The sequence below is a fragment of the Dasypus novemcinctus genome, chromosome X, assembly GCF_030445035.2.
Source record: "Dasypus novemcinctus isolate mDasNov1 chromosome X, mDasNov1.1.hap2, whole genome shotgun sequence".
Taxonomy (NCBI): domain Eukaryota; kingdom Metazoa; phylum Chordata; class Mammalia; order Cingulata; family Dasypodidae; genus Dasypus; species Dasypus novemcinctus.
Window position 1 is genome coordinate 109833559 of NC_080704.1, and position 20505 is coordinate 109854063.

At 42.5% G+C, this 20505-nt stretch overlaps 1 protein-coding gene across 13 annotated transcripts in view; it reads left to right on the forward strand.

Moving 5' to 3' along the window:
* The window catches only part of PLP1 (proteolipid protein 1), a 121076-nt gene extending 102727 nt beyond the window's left edge, over window positions 1-18349 (forward strand). For 7 of the 13 annotated variants that reach the window (XM_058292001.2, XM_058292006.2, XM_071213015.1 and 4 more), the window contains 8 exons: window positions 311-462; window positions 3002-3145; window positions 10601-10787; window positions 11540-11696; window positions 12879-13047; window positions 13502-13575; window positions 15031-15096; window positions 16252-18349. In XM_058292001.2, coding sequence (XP_058147984.1) covers window positions 3142-3145; window positions 10601-10787; window positions 11540-11696; window positions 12879-13047; window positions 13502-13575; window positions 15031-15096; window positions 16252-16323 — 729 coding nt within the window. In that variant the 5' untranslated portion in view covers window positions 311-462; window positions 3002-3141 and the 3' untranslated portion in view covers window positions 16324-18349. Of the gene's footprint in view, window positions 1-310; window positions 463-2853; window positions 3146-10600; window positions 10788-11539; window positions 11802-12878; window positions 13048-13501; window positions 13576-15030; window positions 15097-16251 lie in introns of those variants that run through there. The other 6 variants (XM_058291999.2, XM_058292000.2, XM_071213016.1 and 3 more) reach the window with 5 other exon arrangements.
* The last annotated feature ends 2156 nt before the right edge of the window (window positions 18350-20505 follow it).

Genomic DNA, 20505 nt, shown 5'->3' on the forward strand with positions numbered 1-20505 from the left:
CCATTAGATTGGGCACTCAAGTCTTTGTTTAGGTTCCTGGAAGAAATTCACTGGACTTCTCTGAGTTTCAGAGTTCAGTTTACACAGTGACGTGAAGAGAACCCACTTGTCCTGTAGTCTTCAAGAATCTGGTCCTATGGGATTACAAAGCAGGGTAGAAGTCATGTCCAAGTGTTTTGGAGATCTTTGCAAAAAAGATGTAATACCAAACCAAGCTATGATCAAGAGGGCCCAGAGCCTCTGAGTCCCATCAGAATTGCAAGAAGCAAATTGTTCACTAGTTTCATACAATCCTTTATTGTTCCCACAGGTACCCAGTGCGAGCAGCAGGCTACCACCAAGAAGGCTAGCAGTGCCCTCTTGAGGAATGCCTGGGCACTGACGGGAGCCCAGCTGTTCTAAGGAGAATAAATTTGCTAAGGGCACTTAAAGCAAACAATGGAAGCAGAATCACAGAAAAAAGTGAGGGTGGCTGAGTAGAAAAGCCCTCTTGGGGACCTGGAAAGAAACCCTACGAGGGCTGTGGGGAGGGCTCAGGAGAGGGATGGTGAATGGGTGCCCGGGCAGAGTGTCAAAACACATTCGCTACTGGGCTGTTGGGGACCTTAAGGCAATGGGGAAAGTGATCATGACACAATCTCTTGTCAAACCTCTTTGCCAGCCCTGGGCATAAGAAGTTGGAGATAGGAAGACATGCTCCGTCAAGAAGTGTGGAGAGAGAAAGAGAAAGAAACATAGAGAGTAGAGAGACAGACAGAGACACACAGAGAGACAGACCCACAGAGCACAGACAGACAGACAGAAACAGAGCCAGAGACACAGAGAGATTAAGACAAAACCAAAAAAAAATTAGTAAGGAAATAGAGATGGAGGAAAGGAGATAAGAAATGTATGTTAGGATTGTGGTTGATAAAGTGAGATCTGCAATTTTATGGGAAACACATATTCTTCCAAGTAACCTAGCAGACTCCAGAGCCACTGCTGAGAATCCAGAGGAAGATTTGTGAGGGGTCTCAGTCTCAGAGATTTCCCCTGTATGGGGAGCTGTCTTACCTATTTGAGCTTTAAAGAACCATTTCTCTCATCTCCTAAATCAGTATCGTCAATGTTTGGACTCAGTTTCTCCTGCCATCTAATGAGCTAAGGGCACAAGTGTGGGGACTTTTTGTTCTTGGTCTTGCTGCTCCACCCCCCACCCCCCAGGCCATTTTGACAAGGACCATCCAGAAGTGAATTGTTGGCACAATCTTACAACACAGCTTCCATACCAGGCAGAGCCTATGGTTGGAGAGCAGGTCTGGAGAGGGCAGGGATCCTGGGACTCTCTAGCATTAGTTATATATGCTCTGGACAGCTACTACTGTACCGTTCTGCAAAAGGGGTGGCTCTTGCAGGGATCCTTTCTCCTTAGGACTAGTATAAGAGCAAAGGCGACAGAGTTCTTGGACCCTGAGCAAGCCTTAGTCATTGCAGAACTTGGCAGTACGGTGGACCCCCAGGGGCAACTGCAGAAGACCACCTATTTCCTAATAGCAGAGCCCAAGCCAGAAATGTATTTAAGACCAAAATCCAAATTGAAAACTGTTAAGACACAATCTTGCCTCTTTTCCCCAACAGGAAGCTTCCAGGTTCTGCTCATCACCTCCCTCCTCTCCTCCCTAAACCCAAGACAAAGTCATAGGAACAATTCTGGGAGGTCATACCTTCCTTCCTTAGAGTATTCTAATAGGTTCTCCTCTAGTTATGTGCCAACCAGATTCCTTACAGGCTATCATACATGGGAGGATGCTGGCCTCAAATTCAAGAGAGCTGTGCCTCTTTGGGGCTCTTGAAGGGAGAGTAAACATTAATAAGGAGCGCATATAGATTCACCTCTTCTAGAATGCCTTCCCAAGATACTCCCACCTAGCACAGGGCACTCAAATATCTCTAGTATCCTTCGTAGACTTTAGATATAACTATTATAGGTTAAGCAGGTTTCATATATTATTCCCGATTTTGCAGCTTGACCATTTTTTTTCTTAGTGTTTCTTTTTCTGAGGCAAAGACTATATTTCTTTTCTCCTCCTCTCCACCCTCATCGCCATCTGCTGCTTCACCCCAACCCACTCTGATTCTCGCCAGCCCGGCCTCAGCTCTCTGGTAAAGACAATATGTTCTCAGGATGTGATATTGAATACCTGATTCCCAGAACGTTTTTTTGACCTGTCTCAAAGTCAATTATCCTCCTTGGAAATTACCCGCCTTCTTAATACTGGCATTTTCTTTAGCTCATTCTGTGAACTTGCACAGGCCTCACCCCTCCTGTAGGTTTCTGAAATCCTATCTATAAAATTATTACAATTCTAGCTTCCCTGGACTTGGCCACAATCTCTCAGAGGAATCAACAGCTTGCATTTTGTCCTTATTCAGTTGAAACCAAGAAAGGTTTGGAGGAATCTATTTTAAAAGACAAAATTTTCTTTTCCATTCTATTTCTCAAGCTAGTTTGGGGGAAGGATATGCTTATTTGCCAGGAATTTGGGGTAGGGGAAAGTGGACCTGGCCAGGGGCAGCTAGGAGTGAGGGATGGAGTTGGTACAGAGCTGAAGGACTCTGAGAGATAGCATCTGGGTTTTTTGACCCTGTTCCCATCAGGGTTATCACTTCCATGGCTTCTGACCCTTGTGCTACCACATCCCACTCCAAATAGACCCAAGGATCACCAGAGGCTTCCAAGACCTCTTCATTTTACTTCCACCGTCAATCCACATTTCCAGATGTCTCTGAAGTAAAGTGAAATTCCACACAGGCAATCCTTAAGACAAAAAGAAAAAAAGAAAAAAGAAAATGAAACAATTGGCAGTGAGAGGCAGAAAGAGAAGATGGAACCCTTAGAGAAGGGAGTATCCCTGAGGAGGTGGGGACAAGGGGAGGAGAAGGGGAGGAGGAGAGGAGGAGGAAAGCTGGCCTGTCCCTTTAAGGGGGTTGGCTGTCAATCAGAAAGCCCTTTTCATTGCAGAAGAGGACAAAGATACTCAGAGAGAAAAAGTAAAGGACTGAAGAAGGAGACTGGAGAGACCAGGATCCTTCCAGCTGAACAAAGTTAGCTGCAAAGCAGACTAGCCAGCCAGCTACAATTGGAGTCAGAGCCCCAAAGACATGGGTGAGTTTCAAAAACTTTAGCATGGAAGATTCAAGCAGGCACAGGAATTCTCAAGAGAATTTCCAGCTTTGGGGTTTGGGGTTTCCAATGGTTTGAATGAACTGTGTTTTGGTACTTTTTTCCTTTTCAGTTCCTTAGCACTTAATTAGATTAACTCCTTCTCTGCTGCTGTACTGAGAATGATGTGATTTTTTTTTTTGCCGAAGAATGCCAGCAGCATGTGGAGAGTCCCAGAGATCCTTGGAGAGTGTGCCCAGCAGGATGGATGTGGTCATGTGTTCTCCTACCCCCTCACTTCCCTCTACCGATTATTTTCTTCTGGTTTCAAGGCCCCTGGGAATGTCCAGGTCAGCTGGCATCCCTGGTTCTGCTGGAGGCAAATGCATGTTGGCTAGCTCTCAGGAATATAGAATAACTGCTTGCTTGATATAAAACTTGGACGTCTGGCATCAGTAAGAATCTGCAGAACAAGGCAATCTGAACTCAGCCTTGGCCATGTCAGAGGAGACCAACTCAGGAAATGAAAACAAAGTCCTCAGTGGCTTTATCATTGGGGGAAAGATATGTGTAGGGGTATGTGTGTGTGTGCCTGTGCACACAGGGATGGCTATTTCTAGCAACTGTCATAGACAGTCTTCCTGAGGGCGTGACTCAGACTTTGCATCCCTGCTTGTGACAGAGAAGCTGCTGGAACCTTAAGTCTCTTGTTGAGTTGGTTGAGTACAGAGGGCTTCTCTGGGTTCCATGAACAAAGAGAGAGCTATGAGTTTCTGGTCTCTGGTAGTTTCTACTCAGAGCGAGGTGTGCAAAACACCTTTGTCTTTTTCCATACGGGATGCCACAGAGACATGTAGACTCTGCTCACTTTTGGCAAAAGTAGGATAGTAGATTGAATATATCCTAAATAAAATGAGACTCAATTGCCCCATGCATTCATCATCAATTGTAGTACCCAGTAGATCCCATAACATCCACAGAGATAGGTTTTCAATTATAATTGATCTAGAGTCAGCTTTTAGGTTGTTTCATCCTGAAATACTGAGAGCGTTCTTTTAAGAGTGTATTCAGATAGGATAGTTAGGAGGTCAGAGGACTGGATTAGGAGTCAGATCAACCAGGTTTGCATCCCAGATCTGCCATTTATGAACTGTGAATAACCATTTGATCATCAGGAAAATGGGAATAAGGAATGGCTCTGTATACTTTAAGGGTTGTAAGAATCAAATAAAAATGGCGTGGAAATCCTTTGAAAAGGGGCAAACTCTCTAATGGTTGTAAATCATGTTAATTCCAATTATTATGCAATACCTTGTATACAGGTTGACTCTTAATCTTTCCAGGATGTGTGGGTTTTCTTTGTGTGTGCTCAGTGTGCCTGGGAAAGATTATTTGACCAATTAAGCGTGACCAGGTGAGAGGTGAATGCTAGAGGAACTCAACTCCTGCCCTGGGTAACATCAGGAACCCTATATAATGCCAGGGCAGCTGATTGGGTATGTTGCAAATTTAAAAGAGAGAGGGGGTAAAGAAGGATGTTGTGTGGTAATTCTTCAGAGGATGGGAGCACCAAGGCAGAGGCAGGAACAAATGAGATGACTATAGGGACAGTTTCCTATTATGGAGTCTGCATGCTTTCCTCCAGGGAAGATGGGTATATATGAGGGCACCATTGAGGCCATGTATTGGATCCCAGATCCTGGGGTTGGACAACCCACCCATCCTGGTACACATGATGGAGAGGCCATGGAGTTTTCAGCTATCCAATAGCAGGGTATCTCAAGTACTAATAAGGTACTGAACTGCTTCAATTTCTGTTTTGGAGTGTGTTGCTGCTGAACAATTGCAGTAGACAAATTATATCATGGAATCCATGATTGGAGGGAACTTTAGAAGTTGTCTGAGCCAACCCTCAATGTAGGATTTCCTTCTACAGCAGCCATTTATACACAGCCTCTGTTTGATCACCTCCAGGAACAGGAGCTCACTATCTCAACCATATAGAATCCTTTAGGATTGGAAGTAAAGAGGAACACTGAATTCAATAGTGTCAGCACAAAAGATTTATATGGAGAAATGCTAGCTTGTTAAACATCATCCCATTTTGGGATGGAGGGTGTTCTAAATGCGTCTTTGGGATAACAATGGAACCAGAAAAGAACCAAAGAGCAGTAGCTGATTTCCCTCTGCTCAGTAACACAATGCCCTTAGTAAACAGCAAAACATTGGCTCCTACAAGCTACAAGACTGTTGTCTAAGAACAGTGACTGTTGCCCTGGTAACCAGACTGCAATGCTTCTCTCCAAAGGTAGCTGCTGAGCAGTTTAGTTTTGGTTGGCTAGAAGTATGTGAATGTAGCCCAGGCAAAGAGGGTGGAGGCAGAGCAGACAGTTTTACAATGTCTCTAAGAACTAAGTGAATCCCACCAAGATCACAAGAATACCACAAGAATGCCAGGGGCTTATAAGAAACCAGATCCAAACCAGCATGTTCATTTTCTCCTTCTGGAGATACTGAGTAAAATGATCAAGGACAGCCGATCCCACCCCACTCCTCTTCTTGGCCCTACAGAGACAGGGGTTCTTGGAGAGTTAGGCAGGTTGAAAGGTTTGCTCTACTTCGGTTGTTCTTTCCTCCTGGCTCTGAGCTAGGAAAGTGAGAAGTTTACTCAACAGCCTGACAGCTAGAGCTGCTGTTTAAGAGCTAGTTATCTGAGCTGTAACAAGGCCCAAGAAACCCCTGGGAGATGGGCAGGAGGGGGACATGTGGCCTCCAAACCCATGAAAGCAGAACCCCAGTCAGTGGCATCTTGCCCCCACTCCACTGTTGCCTTTTTGTGAATTATCTTTTTTTTAAATTAATTTATTGAAATATATCACTCATACATAAACATGCATAAACAATAAGTGTATAATAATAGTTGTGTTGTGAATCATCTTGAAGCACTAAAATCCATATCTGGGGCATATCTCTTGATCTTGAAAGAAAGCAACATAGTAATTCAGGTTCAGAGAAGGACATGTGGGGGCTGACATGATCAAGATGGGTCAGACTGGCCAGGGCAGGTGAGCCAAGCAGCTTTCCCTTCCTTTGCCACTGCCAGGCCCTACCCAGGGCCAAACTTACATCAAAAGCTCTGCAGGTACTGATTGGTCAATCCTTTCTTGGCTATTCCAAAATGGCCCTAAGGATGATCTCTCAAGTCTGTGCTCACCTCTGAGCTACCTGCCAAGCAGGCCCTGGAGAGGGGCCAGTGACACCTGAAAGAAGAGAAAAAGGTTCCCCAGTTCAGCTTCACACTGCAACCAAGGAGAGAGGAAGAATTGGTGGGAGACTGACCAAAGGAATCAGTATGATAACTGTTGTCTCTTAACTTAAGTCTCAGGAACTTCTCTTTTAGCTTCCCATAAGTGGGCAAGGCAGAAACAGAGTGTAAGGGATAGGTTTTAACAATCAAGTTTCTATCTCTGCCTTCCAGTCTGTGGGCAATAATGGTATGCCTGTGAGTGCACATGTACACCCATGTGTGTGAATGTGTCTTAGGGAGGAGCAAGGAGCATAGGAAACAAGATGGTCCAGATGCTGTTGCCATAGTAGTAATAATATCTGTCCAAAGAAGAGGCCGGGACTCCTCTTTATTTAACCCTGTCCACATGACTTTAGTGTCCAGTGGGGCTTGGATTTCCAGGCTTCAGCACCTACAGGACGCTTTTTCAGCACTTGAATATATCATGTGCTTGAATATATCATGAAGGAAAAGCTAGATCATAGGCAGGGCTTTGTCTGAACAGGAGAAGGCCAGAAGCAAGTCTTTGTCTCTGGAACCTCCTGATGATTGTTGTTTTACTTCTAGAACCCACCCACTGATCCCCATCCATTGCCAGTACCAGTCACGGCTGCTCTAGCATCTTGGCCCTGTCAACTGCCATAAGCCCTGATCAAGGACGCTTCTGTTCATGGGGTGAGGCTAAGGGGTGCGTTCTGGGAGGAGGGTAAGACTGTAGTACAGATTAGAGACTTAGGGAGATGGGGCCAGTTTCTCGCTCAATGAGTCTGCCTGTTGTTTAGCTCTATTGTATAGAGTTCTTCTATTTCTCTCTTTGTCAGCTGGATTCAAGGGACAGGCTGGGAATTGTACAGGGCACAATTAGTCTCTTTCTACCATCTCTTTCAATGAAAGCCCTTCCTCTCTTCCCTTTGATGAGCTCCCAGATTCACACTGCATTTTCATCATGGAGCTGGTCCTTGAGACATGCTCAGGGCATTGGAAAGAAAGGAGGGCTTGGGAGCTCTTGACTTTTGCTTAAAGAGATAGCTTCAGGATCAACACAGTCGCTTAGATGGACATGGATGCGGGTGAGAGTCACAACGGCCCTGTAGAACTTTGTCAGGTTCCTGTGAAGAGCGTTAGTGAGAAATGTTTTAAGTTCCATCAGAGATTGATTAGACTAGTTTGGGGATTTTTCAGATAAATCCAGCCAACACTGAACTGATTTTTCCCTTTTGTTTACCTTTTGTCCTCAGGACTTGGTTATATCCATTTTAACACTTGAGTATAAGTAGCTTTGATCTTTGATTCAAATGCATAGGTTTGCTTTCCCCAACAAGCCTCCAAGTTCTCTGAAGAAATTATAATTCCTTTCTGTTTCCCATAGTGTCTAAGTTAGAGCTAAAGTACTTAATACTTGGACTGAATCCACATAAAGAGAAATGACAGGAAAATACTGGTGCAGGTCATTATTCTCTATCACCTCTCATCATAGTCAGGTGGTTTAACCTAATCAAGTTGCATTGGGCAATATTATTACCATAGAGTTCTTTTGTGCCAATTCTACCACAGCACGGTCTGTATTTAGCCTGGGAATGTGAGGATGTCTCTTGAGAGAGCAAAGGAACGTTTCTGGAATCCTTCGTAGAATTCCTGAATCAAATTACATCCTTTCAACCATGAGGGGTTCTGAAATGGAGAGCCTGTAACTTTAAGCTATTATTCATTTATGCCCAAGGACATTTCTTGGGCTGTGAAAAATCTAAACAAACCCAGTAGACCTTTCTCAGAATGCTTTGATTGTCAACTACTTTGATGAAGAGACAATTTCTTGCATGTTCCTAAGTTTTCCCAAGTTGGAATCTGAAATTTGATTTTTGCGTGGACAGCCTGAGATTCTTCACTTCTGCTGAATTTATAAGCCCTCAGAGCAAACATTTCATGTCGATTGTGACAGAAATGGACATCTGATGCTTTTGCTGATATTGTTGAGCTGTTTATAGCTCAACTGATAGATTTATCCAAGACAATTTATTTCATATTCCACATTAGAAACTCATTAAAGCCTATTTTCTCTTTGTCCTTTCCTTTGAGTGGCAGTAGAGCAAAAAAAAAAAAAGGTGTGCTAAGATATTTGGGCTCTAGTAAAATACAGGAAAACTGGACGCAAGAAAAAAGAGTATCAGTGGGTGAGTCCAGAGTTACTTCTGTAGTTTAGTCTTTATCATCCAGTAAGAACACTACATATGACACTCTGGTTAGGGATCAAATAACCTAAAGAAGATTTTTTTTTCTCATATATACAACCTTGGAGGGGCATCAGCTAAAGCTTAGAGTGGAATTCTCGGTTTGGTTAGCAAGGGTTCAAGTCCATCCATCCTTGATCACACCTGCACCACCATTTAGCTCCTCTCAGAATGAAAAGGCCGGGGGTGGGGGGGCAGTGAGTGGGACCAGGACAGCCACTTACTGGGGTGGATTAGCTCCCTTTACCCTGGGCTAAACAAACAGTCCTGCCATTGTTCCTGGGTCTGACACCCTCCCCACCCCCAGAACCGGGGGCTCCTGCAGAATACCAATGAGGTTCCTGAGATCTTAGGAAAAAAACAAGGCTCCTTTGTCTGGGGGGAGTTATGGAGGGTTCTGTCCAAGCCCTGACCCTGTGCTGGGGAGAAAGGGAACATTGGGGTCACTGACCTTTTCCTCCCTCCACCCTCCAGGCTTCAGAGCTATTCTTAACAAGAAGAGTCTAAGTGTTTGGGGGTGGGGAGGAGCTGGATAGGCAGAGAAGGAAAATGTCAGCACTGTTTACTTCTAAGCTACTTTTCTTGACTTACAGGGTGTATATAGTACCTTCACTGGCTGCAAAAGAAGGAGTTCAATTTCTGAATCATTTTTTGAGAGCAACGATCAATTTCAGTAGTTGTGTTTTTCTCTCTGCTATACATATGTGTGTATGTGCTCACTTGCACTTGTACATACACACATGTGCATACACACACACACACACACACACACCATGGGCCGGCTCTGCTGAGGCACTCTTACCAAGCACTCTCACAAAGTTCATGCTGAGTAAACTCAGCCTCCACTTATGGCAGCACAGCTAGAAATGATTGCCTCCCATAGAGGCCAAGTTTTCTGACAGCAGTGCTGCAGTTCTTGGAATAGGAAAGGTGTGCAGTTCTGCTGTAAATTTCAGCTACTTTGCTTAGCTTGGGCTTCCAAGTCTTCTCTATGGTGAGACATACAAGGATTTTTGAAGAATAAATATGCTCTTTGAGTTCCAGGAAAGGGTTATCATTTTAGGCAGTGATGGGTAACATGCTCTGAGAACAAAGGCAAATGACTCTATCTCAACTTTCCCATGATAGAGATAATTTGGTCCTCTGAAAACTGTTCACATTGATGTAATCCAGCCATACAAATCACCATGTGCTAATGTATTTGGGGCTGAAAAGAAACTGTTCTAGTATTAAGAGGGCCAGGCAAAGGACTCCCCTATTCCTTGACATAGATAAGTAAGTCTGACAGGAAGAAATGCTTGAATAAAAAAATCCGAACTCAAAAAATTAATTTAATTTATGTCCTTGCTACATGCTTATTCCAAAATAGCAGATTACCCAGCACATTTACAAATTATAGGCATATAAATTTTTATATAGATAAAATGCATTTACCCTCTATAACCACTTAGGTGGCTGACTGGAATTGTTCATTGACAATATGAGATCTACATAAATAATTCTTCCACAATAAACTAAACTCTCCCATATAGCAGAGTCTAATCTTTATGTCTTCAGATTCCACATCACACAATGCTGGGTACAGAGTAAGCACTTCATAAGTAATTGCTGAATGACACAAATAAGCAAAACAAACCAGATTGATAAGAAAGGATTTTGATGGCAAATTTCTCTAGCTTGCTACTTGGATTACTGAATTATTTTTTAAAAAACCATCAATTCTGGGAATTAAAGGCAAGGATTTATTTTCAAGAAGGGAATTAAGTAAATATTGTGGGTCCACCAAGGTTCCAAAAACCCAAACCTCCAGACTCTCCTACTTTTGGACTCTGGGGGTGACCAAGGTCTCCGTGCTCATGAACACAGGGACTGGATGGTCTGGCAGAGTAGCATGAGCAGTGTGAGCTACCTATTGTAAATCTCTTTCTCGTCCTTCTTTCCCAGGCTTGTTAGAGTGCTGTGCAAGATGTCTGGTAGGGGCCCCCTTTGCTTCTCTGGTGGCCACTGGATTGTGTTTCTTTGGGGTGGCACTGTTCTGTGGTTGTGGACATGAAGCCCTCACTGGCACAGAAAAACTTATTGAGACCTACTTCTCCAAAAACTACCAGGACTATGAGTATCTCATCAATGTGTAAGTACCTATTCTCTTACGCAAACACACCTCTTCTTCCCTTTCCTGGAGATGCCGAACTCATCAGCACCTTAGTGACTAGTAGAGGATTGGTGTGAAGGCAGACAGGATTCCTGAATCTTGCCACTGTGTATGGATTCCACCTCTGCCACATCTGAAACCCTAAATAAGGGGAAAGTGCCAGACTCAGGAAAGGAGGTTTGCCTGCTTGCAAGTCGACCCCACCCCTCCTTGTTTTCTCACACATGTTCTGTCTAACTTCTGCTAGGTATGATTAATATTGACTGAGTTGGAGCCTCCACAATGGTAAGTATGGAGAATTCAGGGCAAGCACAATGAATGGTTACTGTTCTTGGTTAGACACACTGCTTGAGTGTGCTCAGGTCCAGATGCTAATGTCTCTCCTGTTCCTAGAGCAAGTTAGGTTCCTGCTCCTTGGGCCCTCTTCCTTCGTGACTAGCTTCTCTCTCCTCTCACTTCTGAGGTATCATCTCTGAAGGGTCAGGCAAGGAGAGTAGGGCCCTAGTTGTTCAGGTCCCTGAGTAATCAAGGTGAGGTGGCCATATGCTCTCTGTCTTCCTATACTTCAGTAAAGGTAAGGTGAAAGCAAGGAGGAAGGAGCCCTGAAGAGTCCTCTAAAGAATCCCTAGCCTTGTTAAGGTGCCCTCTCAGGTGTCTACCTCACGAGTACAGAAAAGGAGCTGGGTTCTCAATTAATAAAATTCTCTGATCTCTTTTGTCTGTCAATGCAGGATCCACGCCTTCCAGTATGTCATCTATGGAACTGCCTCTTTCTTCTTCCTTTATGGGGCCCTCCTGCTGGCTGAGGGCTTCTACACCACGGGTGCAGTCAGGCAGATCTTTGGCGACTACAAGACCACCATCTGCGGCAAGGGCCTGAGCGCAACGGTAACAGGGGGCCAGAAGGGGAGGGGTTCCAGAGGCCAACATCAAGCTCATTCTTTGGAGCGGGTGTGTCATTGTTTGGGAAAATGGCTAGGACATCCCGACAAGGTGATCATCCTCAGGATTTTGTGGCAATAACAAGGGGTGGGGGACAATTGGGCGTGAGTCTGTGGCCTCAACCCCACCCAAGACTGGGTCCTCTCAAGGGACCTGGATTTTGAGTGAGGAAGTGATGGCTACAGCCGAACGAAAAGGTCAGGAAGAACGTGGTGCCCAGCTGGCTTAGCTTCACCATTCAAAGGTTCCCTAGAGAATTTCATCTCAAAATGAAAATCATGAGTTTTGTGGAATGCTCTGAGCAATCAGACCATTTCTAAGCCATCTTTTGGTATTCCTCTACTCCTCTCTTAGCAGAGACCACAACAAGGGTGGGTCTGACTGCACAAGAGAATAAAAGCACTACTCATGGGATTGAGTCTTATGCATCTAATCTGAGAGGGAGGGTGGATCATAGAAATTAAATAATTGACTCCAAAGTGGAATTCACAGTACTCTGGGTCCTATATTATTGGAGCTCCCAGAGGGAACCAGAGTAGACCAGCGTGTTTAATGTTCTGCCTTCACCCAAGGGTTACTCCATGGTTCTAGCAAGGCACACAGTTTTCAGACTGTGGAGTTTAAGATCTTGGTGGATTCAACAACATGTGTGGGTTATGGTGATGTTTTTTCTTTATGTGGCCAGCAGTTGGCTTAGAAAGGTTTCCATGTCTGAAATTTACATTTCCAATTGACTTTGCTAAAAAACTAGGGAAGAACAATCCTGTGACAGGGAACATTTTCTTAGCTCAGCCTGAGGCATGAAATGGCACTACTTTCTTTTAAGATCTGTTTTGATTTCTTTGCACCTCATCTGCCCAGAAAATCCCCTGAAGCCTCTCTAACCCAGGGATCCTCCTCATCCCAACCCCCACCCATCCCCCCAATTCTCCTCACACTTGGGGCCAATTCTCTAGTAGATACTGCCAGGGACACTTGGCAGAGATGCCCTGCTCACTAATTCAGTTGGTGGAGATCCCTGGAATCTGGTTTCGTGTCTGGCACATGCCACTCCAGGATCTTCCAGTTTGTGTTTTAATGTCTGCAAGCTGATGCTGATCTCTAACTGCCCCATGTCAATCGTTCTAGTTTGTGGGCATTACCTATGCTCTGACCGTTGTGTGGCTCCTGGTGTTTGCCTGCTCTGCTGTACCTGTTTACATTTACTTTAACACCTGGACCACGTGCCAGTCTATTGCCTTCCCCAGCAAGACTTCTGCCAGCATAGGCAGTCTCTGTGCTGATGCCAGAATGTATGGTGAGTTAGAACATGGGTGTCTTGGCTCCCTCTACCCCCTTGTGGAATCCCTACATATTTGGTTCTTTTCCTAGGGTAAGGAGGGTGGTGGTTATGGATATCTGGATCTTAATTCACTGATTCTTCACTGAAACTGGAGAGGTTTATTCCCTGGAAAGGGAAATTCTTGGAAGTTGTGGGAATTTTCTTGATTGTTCACACTGCTCTACTCTAATTGACTGCTGCTCTCAATCCAGAAGCAGCACATTTCAATAACAAACACCCTATTTCACAACTTTCCAATGCCACCTTCTCTTTGTAAATCTTTAGAGAAGAGGATCTTGATTGTAGGAAGACTCTAACTTTTCAGTCAGGGTAATAAAAAATGCAAGAAGAGTTCGGGGTGGGGGGTAGCTTCCATGTGGCTCCGCAACACCACCAAGCTTATCCTAGTTCATTTGTATGTCTTGCTTAGGTGTTCTTCCATGGAATGCTTTCCCTGGCAAGGTGTGTGGCTCCAATCTTCTGTCCATCTGCAAAACAGCTGAGGTGAGTTGGCTGTTTAGGTTAATTTACACTGGTATGTTTAGTACCATACAAACTCTTACCCGTGGACTTGAATTTTAAGGGCTATAATTTCTCTTTGCTGGGTTTTGCATTATCAGATTACTTTCTACACAAAATATTGGCTCACTATGTCTGAGCCAATAAGCAAAGATGGTAAAATATCTACTTCCCCTAAAGCTGCATAAAGACTTCCATTCCAAAACATTTTCCTTTAAAAGAGAAATTGGTAGCTTTAGGTAAAGGTAGAGTTAAATGGGAAAAATTCCCCAAGTGAAAATTTTCTTTTTTTTGTTAAAAAAAACTTATCAAGAAAATGAACTGTGCACAGACACATTCATAGATTTTACAGAAACACTTTCAATTTGGAGCTTCTTAATCTCTGATGAGAGGTGAAAAATACATTTGAAAAAGGAAAACACTGTCTTGAGAACAGATTTTTTTTTGGAAGTAGTGTCATATTAGAAGTTTTTTTCCTTTACATACGTAATTACAGAACTCAGGCAGACAAGTAAGGAGATTTATGTAAAGATTTTTCCATTTTTAATATTTGGTTAAACAGAATATGTATTTTATAAACAAACCCAGCAGAAGGCCAAAAAAAAAAAAAAAAAGGAATAAAGACAAGAAAAACAAAAAACCTAGGGTTGCCCCTTTTTGGACATTAGGTCAGGTTTGCTCCCTTCCTTAAAGGTGGAGCCCTTGGGCAGTTGCATGAGTACCTGTTCCTAAGCACCAGAATTGGATATGAAGAGAGAAACCAATTCTGAACTGTTTAAGTGACTTTGCAAATCCCATTGGTTCATGGACTCCAAATGCATGGGGACTCCTTTGAAGTGCCACTTGCACAGTCCAAGCAGATTTGTGGAGAGGGCTTTCCTCTTCCCAAGAAACGGCTTCTATTACTGACAGTGCCAATGGACCCAAGGTCTTGCTTGTAACAATCAACAGGGTTGGCTGTACCTTCTGGCTGGTGGTAGTTGGAATGTCATTGTGCAGGGGTAAGGAGCTCCCCATGTTGCCAAGTAAGTCTGGTATAGAAAATGGTGCAAATGAGATTGCGGCCAGTTGCTGGGGAGGGTAAACCACAAAAGCTGCTTGGTGGCCTCTTAAGAACAGATATTTACCCAAGCAAGATGGGGAAATAAAAGTAAATCCTGGGGAGAAACTTTAAAAATGGGACCCTGGGTAAAACTATTGGAAACCAATCGATTGTTTAGGAATATTACATTTTTTAATGTTCTGGGTGCTGTGGGGTTAGGTGCTATGGTGTACACTGAAGAATGGGAGAACTACATTTGGGGAAGTGATAATTTAGTTAGAGATACAGAATTAACACACAAGAAAGATAACACATTCAGAAAGCTACATTCACAATTTATATCAGAGCATATCTTTGCTGTTGTGAGAAACAGTTCTCTCTCTTGCATTTTCTTGCAGTTCCAAATGACCTTCCACCTGTTTATCGCTGCATTTGTGGGAGCTGCAGCCACACTGGTTTCCCTGGTGAGCTGTCTTTGAGTGATTTGGCAAATAAATGGTCCTGGGATAGCTTGGGTACATTTATGCAGAAAGGCAAGAGGCTAGACTCCTTCCAAACTTGGGATGCTAGAGAGAAGCTATTGGGTGGAGAAAGCAAAAGTATAGACATTGTGTACTATCAGTGGATTTGGGTTTTCTGAAAGTAAAATAACTTCAGAAATTAGACAGGAACAAGAAAAAAATCGTATGAGGGAAGAGGAAGTAAGAGATTCAGTCATTAATGATAACATTTCACATTTACAGAGTATATAATATCACCAAGTGCCTTGCAGTCATAAATTACAGTTAATTTTCAACCCATTTTAGTCAGATTCGTGACAAGAGCACTGAAACACATCACTAAACTTGATTTTTTGTAGCCAGGAATTTGATATATTATAAATATGGATCTATCTTGAACCCTCTCCAAGGGATTTAGTTACTCTTATGGAAATACTAGAAAGACCTCCTAACATTATTGGAAATTTTATTACTTATCATGCAGTTCAAGGTCCTTGGAAGGTCCTTGGATCCTACTGAAGGTGATGTAGCTCAGTGTCAATGTAGTGTGCTCATTGTGCAGATTAAAATCCTAAGGCACTGAAGGGTGAAGTGATTTATCTGAAGTCATTTAATAAGCCAGTAAACAGACAAGGATGAGCTTGAAGAACTCCTGGCCCTTACTCCGGGGCTGTTTTGGTTTTTTTTATACAAAACGGAGTTGCTTCTCACCTTGTAAAATAAATGGATGCATTAAGCAGAGGAGGGGCTGTGCTGCATGGTGTGCCTGCGTGTCTACAACCATCACCGGATGACTCCAAATCACTCAGACATGTGTATATGATGATGATGGAGCCTGTGTCTTGTTCACATCCCTGAGGAAAACTCAGTTCTCAGCTGAGCAGGGGTATGGAATAAATCCTTGTTCAGTTGAATTCACTGGGCCTGGGCCATTGGAAGGAAATGTCTCAGAGGAAACTTCTAGTCAAGTATTTAGGGAGAAAGCCTGGGATGTGGTACTTTTTCAAAGCAGGGGTTTTCCTTTTATTTAGTTATGATTTTATTTCTACCTTCCTCATTTGAGGAGGGAGAGCTTCCTTTTTCCACTCTCACACATATTCTCCTTTTTGTTCCCTACAGCTCACCTTCATGATTGCTGCCACTTACAACTTTGCCGTCCTTAAACTCATGGGTCGAGGCACCAAATTCTGATCTCCTGTAGAAATTCCCTTTTCTCTAATAGCGAGGCTCTAACCCCACACAGCCTTCAATGCTGCGTCTCCCATCTTAACTCTTTGCCTTTGCCACTGATTGGCTCTCTTCTTACTTGACAAGTGTGACAAGAAAGGAGAGTCTTTCAGTGATTTATGTCTCTCTGTGGACTCTCCCCTCTTATGTGCCTCTTTTAGTCATTTTATTTCACAGCTCACCCCTGCTAAAAATGGGAAATGTATAAGAAGGTGACTCTGCAACAGCAAGTCACAAAGAAATGGAGGTTTAATTCAATTTTCAAGCATCTCCTGAGGACCAGGAGGTGCTTTCTTCTCACAGGGCATTTCCACTTGATGGAAAACAAAGTGGGAAGAAACACGCCCGGGTAGAGAGAAGGAATTTACCTGGTCTTCTTACGATCTGTAGGGACCAAATATATTCTTCTTCTTGTGAAAAAACAGAGAACTCACTCCTTTTTCCCTATTACCACTGAAGATAGAAGAAAAAAATGCCAGCAAAACTGTTAGGAGCATTTGCCCGAATCTGCCTGTTGCATTTGGGAGAAGGGGGTCAAAGCAAGGATCTTTCACTGACAGAAAGAGAGCACTGACCCTGATATCGATGGACTATTTAACCCTTAACGCAACCACCTACTTATAGCTTAAGGGAGTATAGTGTCTGTGTAGACAAAGGGGGCGCATGGCCTTACACCTTGTTAGGGAAGAGAAACAGGGTGTTGTCAGCATCTTCTCATTCCCTTTTCCTTTATAACAGCTACCATGACAACCCCATGGTTTTCAAGGTACTGAGAATAGAGGGAAACTGGCTTACATGAAAAAGACTGGCACCTAGGAGCAGCAGTCCTCAGTGTCTAACCGTGTAACCTAAGAGGGCCCTCTGGTAGACACAGGATAAATAACTCCTTGGATATCATGTCTTTTTTCCCCTGTTAATCAGTTGTGTATTCTAGTCACTGTCATATCTTCACAATGGTGCTCTTTTCATGGAGTATTGTCGATTCAGTCATAGTCGTGATTTGAAGATCTTGATTTGTTTCAGAATGGTGCATATTTCACACTTGCAAATTTGTTTGTCACTTGTTTGTGGTTGTACCATAAAGGTCTGGAGAATGATTATTTGATTATGATTCTTTAACAAATTAAAATTGGACATTAAACATAGTATATGATATTACAATTGGCTATTAGGATTTTCTACAAATTATTTTGCCCTTTGTAGAAACAGATTTGGTGAATTTAAACCGCAATTTGAATAACCTATTTGATCGCTCTTTCCAGCTAGTGTGACATGATTTGGCAATGTTATCTTGATATGTTAGAGTCAGGTTTAACATAAAGGTTATTTTCTTCTGGTACAGATCACATAACAGAATGCTCCAGCCGTCAGCTATTCAGTTAGTAAGATTACAAGGAAAAGGGCAGGTGGAAAGAGTCTGAAACCTGAATTTCAACACATTTCAGTCTTCTCTTCCAGTTTTTGTTAATTGTGGGTTTTAAAAAAGAGTCTGATTGCTTTTTATATAAGAAAAGATTTCAAGGGTATGAGAGTAGCACTTTTTTGGGAGGGTAAAAAGTTGTTTTGTTTTTCCCCCAAAGTGGTTTCAGCAATGTTTAAGTTTAAGGAGATGTAAGATCGTTACAAAAAGATACTTGATATTTTTTTTCCAGACTAATGGATAAAATAAGCTTCCAGGCTGTATAGAGGGAAAAGAGGGAAAAGGTTCTGTAAGAAACCAATCAAGATCAAGGAAAGTGAAATAATCCATACTTTGTGTTTTGTTTTGATTTAATAACATAACAAGTAACCAACCCTTCCCTGAAAATCTCACATGCATACATACACACATATACACACACAAAAAGAGTTAATCAACTGAAAGTGTTTCCTTCATTTCTGATAAAGAATTTCAATTTTAACACGCATAAAGGATAAACTTTTAGAAACTTATCTTACAAAATGTATTTTATAAAATTAAAGAAAATAAAGTTAAGAATGTTCTCAATCATTATGTCCTTTGAGTGAATTGTTTTGTGTCCCCACAAAAGAAGCCCTAATAATTTTATCTTACTTTGTGCCTCGTTCAAGGTACATGAGTACTTGCAAACTATCCGACTCGTTTCAACAACAATGCTCTGAAATAAAAAGTAGAGAAATAGATCGCTTTTCTTTTATAGCAGGAGTCACTAAAAATAGAGGTAGAGGAAATTACCCAAAGAAATCCAAAAAGTGCATATCTGAACTTGGACTAGAACTAAGGTGTTTTGATACCAATTCATTTCCTATTTAGGGTTGGGTTATTGCTACCCTTTCTTTGAATTGTTTGGATAATCTAATAATGAGCACTTAGTGCTTCATACATGAATGATATTTGGTTTTATCTGGAAAGTCTTGTATAAAAGGTTTAATGTAGGGGCAGACCAGAGACATTAAGGATGCAATAAATTTGAACGAGCTGTGGCAGGGCAGTACTAAAATCAATTAGCAACATAGACACCTACTGCCTTGGATGACCAGCCCCCTAGATAACCTGCAACATAGCATTAAAGCCCTTTCACAACCCTAGGCTAGAATTTGGCACTCGTAGACAACACTCTGGTGATCAGAAAGCTGATGTAAAATTAGCTGTAGAGTCCTTGTCCTGAAGTTGCAGCTGGCAAGGAACATAATTGGAGAGACAGATGTTAGCTGAGGGAGAAGTCAGACATTAGTTAAGGAGCTTCATTCAAAAGTAGTTTCAATTGAGCCTCCTGATTTCTGTTTCACTACAATTAATATTTCACAAGCAAGTCTGGTTTGATAACTTTAAGACAAAATAAAAAAAATATGACGAGGAATAATTTTTCCTATTTTTTATAGCAAATTTTTCTTAATTGTCTTTTTGTAAAGATATATATATCACAAAAAAATGTTACATTAAAAAATATAAGAGATTCCCATATACCCCACCCCCCACCCCCCACACTCTACCCACATCAACAACTTCTTTTATCATTGTGGCACATTCATTGCATTTTTAGACACTGGCAAATAAGGACATGGTAACATATGTTGGAGAATTGATTCAGGGTGCTATAGAGTGAATGTATTTTTTGCCTCAGAGGAGCTAAAAACCAGTTCCCAAGAAAGCTGTGTTAATCTGCCCTTATTTGGCTCTGCCCTCTGGGGCCAATCTATAGATGGAGTTTCGAGCCTCTTAGATGCTGCGAACATCTCCAATCTATCAAGTGAGTCCACTGTTCTTGGCTCTCCCACACACCATAAACCCCCTTTCTCTGAACTGAAAGAGCTCTCTTTGTGCTTAGATCAACCAAAGATCAAGATGCAGCAGTGAAAATAAGCAACATTTTCTTACAGCATCAGTTTTATTGCTTTTCCTACCTTCAGGGTCAGTACTAAGTGCAGTCATGCAGGGTGTGGAAACTTCGGTGTTGTCCAGGGTAACATTTTTCATTCATTCATTTGTTCATTCATTCATTCTACAAATATTTACTGCATAACTACTTAGGTTTCTTCTAAATGATGGGAGACTCAAGTTTGGGTCAGGGATGACTCTCCCAGGTCATACCTGAGTAGAGGCAGGGAGCATACAAGGCACAATCTGACCAGCTGATTGTAATGGGCACCAGAATTCTCCCCACAGTATGTGGGAGAGGTGGTGGTGAAGGGCCGTGACTTCACATGGTTCTGACTTTCTAGGTCCTCATAAAAACAAAACTCCAATTTAAAGTCCTGATAACTTGTGACTTGCTCTCCCTGTCACCCTGCTTCTTGCCTTACATGTGACAGCATTTATGCACACAGCGGCACAATGCATGTGCGTGCTTCCACCCACTCAGTTATTTGGGGAGTCAGAGGGCACATGGATCAGGATTTAAATAAACACAGGCTATTCAGCTTGGCTTTTTCTCTCCTTTGAGGCTAAATCCTAGATGCCAAGGAAGGGTAATATGAGATACAAAGCCCTTTTCTCTATGAAATTTCCTCCTGAGAGCAGTGTGTATATTTTGACAGTAACAGTTAGATTGATGAATATTAAGTAAGAAGTGGAAGAAATATTTACTTTCTTTTTAAAAATATTTCCAACACCAGGCCTTTTCCTACATCAATAAGCAGGTAAAGAATTCAAGTCAATATCTACAAATTGGGGGAGATTCTCCTTGT